General features: G+C 37.4%; 2 protein-coding genes across 3 annotated transcripts; both read right to left on the bottom strand.

Annotated features, from left to right (window-relative positions):
* Nucleotides 1-306: 306 nt before the first annotated feature.
* Nucleotides 307-2084, bottom strand: LOC133736583 (SUMO-conjugating enzyme SCE1-like). The gene is made up of 5 exons (XM_062164124.1): nucleotides 1900-2084; nucleotides 1725-1808; nucleotides 859-1011; nucleotides 664-777; nucleotides 307-581 (listed from the first exon to the last, which is right to left on the bottom strand). The coding sequence occupies exons 1-5, from the start codon at nucleotides 1966-1968 to the stop codon at nucleotides 519-521; spliced, it is 483 nt and encodes a 160-aa protein (XP_062020108.1). The 5' UTR covers nucleotides 1969-2084; the 3' UTR covers nucleotides 307-518.
* Nucleotides 2085-2616: 532 nt separating this feature from the next.
* Nucleotides 2617-7471, bottom strand: LOC133736582 (long chain base biosynthesis protein 1-like). Of its 2 annotated transcripts, none has more exons than XM_062164121.1 (13): nucleotides 7284-7471; nucleotides 6768-6913; nucleotides 6563-6657; nucleotides 6095-6186; nucleotides 5750-5843; nucleotides 5587-5659; nucleotides 5354-5486; nucleotides 4751-4925; nucleotides 4011-4151; nucleotides 3819-3914; nucleotides 3503-3644; nucleotides 3206-3333; nucleotides 2617-3117 (listed from the first exon to the last, which is right to left on the bottom strand). In XM_062164121.1, exons 2-13 carry the CDS (start codon nucleotides 6874-6876, stop codon nucleotides 2941-2943), a joined length of 1455 nt encoding a protein of 484 aa, XP_062020105.1. In that variant the 5' UTR covers nucleotides 6877-6913; nucleotides 7284-7471; the 3' UTR covers nucleotides 2617-2940. The 2 variants fall into 2 exon arrangements, with proteins under 2 accessions (XP_062020105.1, XP_062020106.1); XM_062164122.1 differs by having other exon boundaries at nucleotides 6768-6926.

Genomic DNA, 7471 nt, shown 5'->3' on the forward strand with positions numbered 1-7471 from the left:
GAAGAAGAGGTTAGCAATACGTATTGCCCGGACTTCGAGTTTGGTTTTGTGTTCGAGTGTGAGAAGTTAAACATTCGAAGCAAAAAATGAATTTTCAATTGTTGAAACACCCTCCAAATGTCAACAGTACGAGCTTTACAAATATGAAAACTCAACTTTAACCCATTTTGGCACAGGACATGGATTTGCCCCTGCATTGCTTAGAGAACTACAACCTTTAACAAGCATGAGTAGAAAAGAATTTTCCCAGAATAGCAAATGAAAGTCAAGCAATGATAAGAAAACCAGAACAAAGTCACGCCAAGGTTAGGAGTTTGAAGTTTGTGCATAACAGCCTCTACTGTCTGCGAATTTTCAGTATTGTCACAAATGAGAATGAGAATAACTACGATACACACAACCATAAACAAAGAGAGAAAAAAAAATGCAAGGAACCCACTTAGAAGGTTGGTCAAGTCTTGAGAAGAGCCTTGAGCATGATTTTGTTTAACTAAACAATGAGTTAACAAAAGCACTCGTCAGATAACAGATGGATATTGCTTTGCCTGCTGCCGCACTCTTCTTCTGTACTCAACTGGTTCCTGCACATCAGAATCATATATATTTGGTTAAACATAAGTTCACTAACAAGAGAACAAGATGCAACTAGAATTCAAAACAAACCTGGATGAAGAGCTGATAACCCTCAGTTTGTGCTGGATCAGCAGGGTTAGGCTGGTCTAGCAAGTCCTGAATGCCTACTAGGATTTGCTTCACAGTAATGGCAGGCCTCCACCCCTGAAAAAGGAATTCCCATTACGCTACTTCAATAATTGACAAAATCTCCCTATATAAGTAAATGTAGTGATATTTACTCACCTTATCCTCATTGAGAATTGAAAGGCATACGGTTCCAGAAGGATAAACATTAGGGTGGAAAAAACCCTGAGGGAACTTGCACTTTGGGGGTTTGCTGGGGTAATCCTCAGTGAACTGGAGTGTAAGTGGATAGTTGCCACCCTCCCAATCAGTCTGCATTTGAAATATGGTCAATATTGATAGTACAGAGACATTCACATCATCAATGAAGAGGCAAAAATATGAAGCAACAATGGACAATCAATAAGGACTGGCAATGTCGTTATCTATAAAGCAACAAATATCAACTCATCTAGACCATAACATGCTCGTTAAGTTGCTACATTAATCTCCAACTTCCAATATTCAATTAATAGACCCTCTCTACACTACTACAATCAATAAGATCTTTGAGGCTTAAATAAATCATCCGTTTAAAATTCTCCAAATGGCACATTACATCCTACTCATGGTTTCTATCTGTTGTACTTCAGGTTGCCCAACAGAGAAACAAATACATCATAACAGGAGACAGTCCACCACAACAACAATCGGAAAAGAGCTCAGAATGTAAGAAAATAATCCACAACATCGACTCGACAGGGTTACTAAATACTAATGCGAAAGGATAAACGTCTTGACAGAAGATACCAGTCAATTGATCTATAGTAGAGGTGCTGCTGCCAGACTCCGAAGAGTTGCTATGAATTAAACAGCAATATGAGCAACCAGTATACCAAACAAACTTCTCAAACACACATAACTGAAAATCTTAGTCTGATTAGAGTAATACAAGGGTAAAAGTATAAAACCACAAAACCTAAATCCTTTTTATGCCCAAATTGACTAGCTAAATACAAATTTCCAAAGAGAAGAGAAAAACTCACAGCGGGTTTCCCAGGGATTAAGCACTGCCAAACCATCAAATTGACGGAGCCATCTGCACCGGTCTCTGGCTTCGCCACAAAACCCTAAACAGCGATTACCAATTATTAGCAAAGACCTTCAAATTGAAAATTGAAAAAAAAAAAAGAGAGAGAGAGAGAGAGAGAAGGTACCGACATGGGGGTGATTCTTACGCCAGGATTTTCGTTCCTCTGCGAGGCGACCACGCGCGATTCCTCCAGACATTCTCTTTTGTCTCTGAAGAAGAAGAAGAAGAAGACGATGATTGATTGATGGAGGAAGCGCAGCCGCCTAAAAGTAGAAGAGTCCTATTAAGCAGCTCGCTTTTTATTATATTCTACCGTATCCAAATCCAACGAAATTATAGTACAATTGTACAACTACGCGCTTACGAAACTTCCATGCGCGTGTGTTTTAATGCTTCATTTTGTTATTTTGGTTGGTGGCCTGCCACCTCCGAGACGAGAGCAACTTGGTACGACTCTTTTTCAAGGAATGTTTTTCACAAGCTAGAGTTCGAATCAGAGACCCCATATTACTAGAAGAAACTCTGCTGTGTCCGCCCTACTTACAGCCTAGCATGCTTTCACTAGACAACTCCATTGAGTTTAATGCTCCATTTTTTTTACTGTAAAATAAAGAATAAATATAGGCATTTGTTCGAGAAAATATAAAACAGGACCTTTGTAAAGCGGAAACAAAATCGTGACGTGAGCCCACAAAATACTAGTTATTATTGTATATTCTAAGTTATATTATTGATGTAATCATGTAATAAGAAAATATAAAAACAAGCGAAGAACGATAATTTAGATCAGTCGTCATTCCAATTTTCAACCGATAGAAACAGTACCATTTCCTTGACATCTTCGATAACGAAAAAATAGTCATAAAAATCAAGCTTCAAGAACCAATGTACAGTTGTAACATGAATATTTTGACCAGCGCTATGAACAATCAAAGATGTATTTGTGTTCTAAGACTAAATCTGACGTTAATCTTGATCACATGTATACACAGTGGCCGAAAAAAATACCGATCACATGTTAAACAGCGATGAAAATTAATCATATCTTTATCGCGTCAACCAGAGGCCTTTCACCGTTATCCTGCATTTCAAAATTGCTCAACCATCGAAGGGTTCGTAAAGACAGAGGATGTGCATCAGTCAGGCAAGAGAAATCAGGCATTCTCCAGTCATATATGATTCTTCAGCACTGATTCCGCAACCGTTTTCAGTGACTCTGATGCCTTGAGCAGATCTGATTCTGAATGGGCAGCAGAAACAAACAGTTTAATTCCCACAGGCAAACGGCATTTATCAAGTGTCGACCTTTTGGACGCCACCGCAAGAATTGAATGATCCTTTAACAACTGCAAAACCACAACAAATATACTTGAGAAAGAAAATCAGCAGAAATTGATTCAGCTTAGTGTAATCAAGATAAAACCATTTACTTACATGGTCAGCAATATCGTCGAGGAGTTGCAGGTCACTCTTCACAGAACCTGTTGACTTCTGTAGTTTGAGAAACACAATGGGTGATTCTGGATTGCTCGCTAATAAGAGGCCCATTACACCTGACAATCCTGCACATTACAGCACAATACTCAATCAAGAGGATGCCAGCGTAAGCATGTGATAAGCGACTGCTAAGACACTTACTAATCAAGTGATGACCACACTAGCAGTGCGATAACTATCCAAAAACCAAGAGAAACACACTTATGCACATGAAAAAGGAGATCAAGCACAGACCTTTCCATAGTAACGTAATGTTTTTCTTCAACTTCGTTAACAGATCAGGATTCTCCTCAAGAACATCAATGGCAGTAATGGCAGCACTCGCAAGATAAGGGGGCAAAGAAGCAGAAAAGACGTACCCAGAACTGCTCAATCGCTGCCACAGACAATACCCCAAAACTTATTTTTTTTGAAAATGATATTTTATATCCACGCAAAGACATAATCATTATTATGATAAGACAAAAAATTTCTTGTTAGAATTCCAATGTTTTGACACATATGTCAGTAACCATATCATATGGCTATTCACATATTATAATGACCATACCTGGTGATCAGTGACTCTAGCACTTCCAGTGCAGAATCCTCCTTCTGCGGCTAAGGCGTGTCCCATTGCAGCAGTAATAATATCTATCTTTTCAACCTGCAGATATCACACCACCGGAAATTCACAAACTAACTATGAACCGATATATTGTGATCTTTTATTTTTTTTTCTTTAAGGTTGTTTGAAAAATACCGGCACCCCGCAAAATTCTGTGAGACCTCGTCCAGCTCTTCCAAGGACACCAAATGAGTTGCTCTCATCTAATAAAACACGAAACCTATATTTCTCTTTCAATTTAACAATTTCGTCCAAGGGGGCTATTTGGCCAGAATTCTGCAAATTTTAGGATAAAAGATAACCACTCAATACCTCCAGTCAAGCAATTTCTTTAACTAATTGGAAGAAACTAGGGGAAGAAGGAGTAACTGTATGTTATAATGTGACAGCATAGAAAGAGCTAAAGAAGAGATCTCATTCTGTTTTAGTACAATTTCCACATCGGTCAAAGTAATAAAACAACATAACATAAGTAAATACTTAGCATCAGAAAGCGGTAACAGAGTACATGACAACAGAACAAGTCAATACACCTACAAATAGGAATCAAAACTTCTAAATTGCATTAAGCTATTTCAATTCTTATTAAAAAAATGGAGGCAATTTGCTAACATGGCAACTATGAAAAGGTGAAAGGTCATTGTGTTGACTTCCTAGAGACATGATCTTGGTTTTTAAGTAGAATTGTCCTCTTGCTGACAATGGCACTATAGCAGCAATTCATGTAGAGATAGAAGTCTCGCATTTATTTTGCATAGTATAAGCAACCCTATAATGAAAATGGATGATGCTGAGTTGTGTCTTCAAAGAACTCACAACATGCCAAAAAAAAAAAATATATATTTGATGTAATAGCAATGCATAGACATAAATACCTGGTAAACAGCTTCAACCACAATGTAACGCCGGAGTTTCTTAGCCCGCTTACTCTTCACAGTGATTTCCTCCAGAGTATTCCTTAATGATTCCATGTCATTATGCTTGAAATACACAATTGTGCTTCTAGAAAGATAAAGACCATTTTGTATTCCCCAATGGACTCCTTCGTCCCTAAAAAAGAGAAACAAAAACCACTTTACATATAAATTCATATCTAAACAGAAATCGTTGTGCAATGTATTTAGCAGCCAGAAACTCCATATATTCGAAGCCCAGGCCAGTACAGTAGTAAAATAGAAAAGTAATGTGGCACCTAAAAAATATGAGAGCAATGAGTAAACAAATTAATCAGTATGCATCTGAATAGTTTACATACTTCAATTACTTTTTCAGTAATTTGAATGTATTTTGACCATCATTTTGAATTGTAATCAGAAGTAACAATCAAAAGATCTAGAAATTAGCTTAAAGTCATGAGATTTGCCATGATACGTTTTCCAAATTATTCACTTTCATTAAAAACTCTCCAACTAAACAAGTTTTACAGCCCAGAGCAAAAGACAACAATAAATAACATGATCGAGGTTATGCATACTCACACAACAATGATATCTCCTTTTTTGCAAAATGCTGGAATTGCACTGAACATGGTGGAGAGACCATAAGAATAGAGAATTGAGTCAGGAGTTCCCAAAAACTTTGCTATTCTTGCCTCACAATCAAGGTGGACATCTGATGCAAAATAAAACAATAAAAAATATACAGCAGGTGTCTACCTTTCTATAAAAAGAAAAGAACATCAATATTTTATCTCATAGTATATAAGTCATACCAATTGTTCCATAGAACCCACGAGGACCACATGAACCAACACCATATTTCTCCAATGCAGAGGTACATGACTCCTGAGATTAGACATAGAAATATATATGTGCTATTCATGCTATCATTCATGTAGAAAAAGTATATCAGTAATATGAAAAGTTATCTCTTACAAGCAACTTCTCATGTCCTATCAATCCAAGATAATTTGCTGCAGCAAAGTTCACGACTTCTTTGCCATTAACTATTGTGTGTGGCCCTGCAGCACTGAATAAATTCCACTCATTAGCAATATCCCTTAGAACAAAGAATATACTGTTTTATTTGTACCCATAGGCAACATCTTTTTAACTAAGAAAATTGCAATAACGAATTTTTTATTCTTTCTTCAGAAATAATAGGCAGTACTTCTCTGGTCTCTCTCTCCCTGATGGAAATAAAAAAAAAGGAACATGCAAATCAAAGCATAGCTAAACTATGGATTGGTTTATGAGGAGCTAGAAACTAAGCTCACTCACCTTTCCAACACTGGGGGTTCATACTGCATATCTTCAGTGATAGGGGGGATGAGAGGTTCAGGAACCCATTCCTGACATAGATCATCTATTTCCTACATGTACCAATACACTAGCAAAGTTCAGTTAAGAATTCATGCCACATGTCACATCAGAAAGCACAAGAATCAGAAGCGTATAATCATACTAAATATTTAGCAAGTTCATACGTGGTGAAATGCAAATAGTGGCATCACTAAAAACTATATTCATTGAGACAAAAGTTGACAATTAAATTGGTTACACAGATCTTTTCTTTTCAAATCTCACTAGGAAGTATAATCAAATTACAACAATGCCTCAACACTTCTGAACTCCTTATTTTTCTTAAGTTACGGATATAAAAAGCAGTCCAATAGATTAAGCGAGGTGTGCAAGCAGCGTGTACTATTCAACAAGACGAAGGTGCTGCCATAGAACTTTTACACAAACCTTCTCTGTTAAAGGCTTCTTAGGAGGCTTGTAACTTTTCTGGGAGAGTAGAAAAACGATGACTGCAAAAAGAAGTACTTCTACAAAAAGATGTCCTACAAGAAAAAAAGGCCAAACAACAAAGATTTGTTGATCAGAGACAAACTCTCATTAATAAAAAGCATGAATCTCATAAAGACAGTTGTAAAAAAAATCGGTAGCCTACCACCAATGGGCACTCCAAAAACAACAGCTCTGGAGGAGGGAGCATCTAAAGTCGCTGTCACCCAATCCAACGTAGAATTCACCAAATTCAAAACATAATTCGATGCCATTTTACTTGATATAACTCATTAACAAAACGCCAGGATCCTGCATATAAATGCTGTTATTAACCAATTAACTGATCATTCACAGGTAAAAAGCCTACGAAATCTCATTCTACAAGAGCTCAGCTCAGCTCAGCAGATAAGGTAAGCGGATATCTACTTATTATGAGCAGTACCACCATGAAAACAAAACACTATATTAAGATTTGAAAAATTCTGAACACAAATCCAGTCTCTACAGATATAGTGATCAATGATTCAATGAGATCCAAAAGCTACAGAGCACATCGAAACGAAATTTCACGGAAAATTCATGCTCAATCATCATTGTTATAGTGGTGTAGTTGATGATCCAAAGACACGCATGCATATATTGATGAGGTCAGCATAGTCGGAGAGACAGTTATGAGTACCTGAAAGATTGAATGGAGTGCGGCGGCGGCGGTGGCGATGGCGGAGCAACGGAGTAGTAGGGTTGTGGTTTCTTCTTCTTCTTCTTCTTCTTCTCTTCACCTTGGTTCGCTTGTATGAGATTCTATTATGAAAATGAGGTGCAGGGTCAACCAAGTCGCTTCTTTGCGTTGGCAGACAAAATTTTGCC

The sequence above is a fragment of the Rosa rugosa genome, chromosome 3, assembly GCF_958449725.1.
Source record: "Rosa rugosa chromosome 3, drRosRugo1.1, whole genome shotgun sequence".
Lineage (NCBI taxonomy): Eukaryota > Viridiplantae > Streptophyta > Magnoliopsida > Rosales > Rosaceae > Rosa > Rosa rugosa.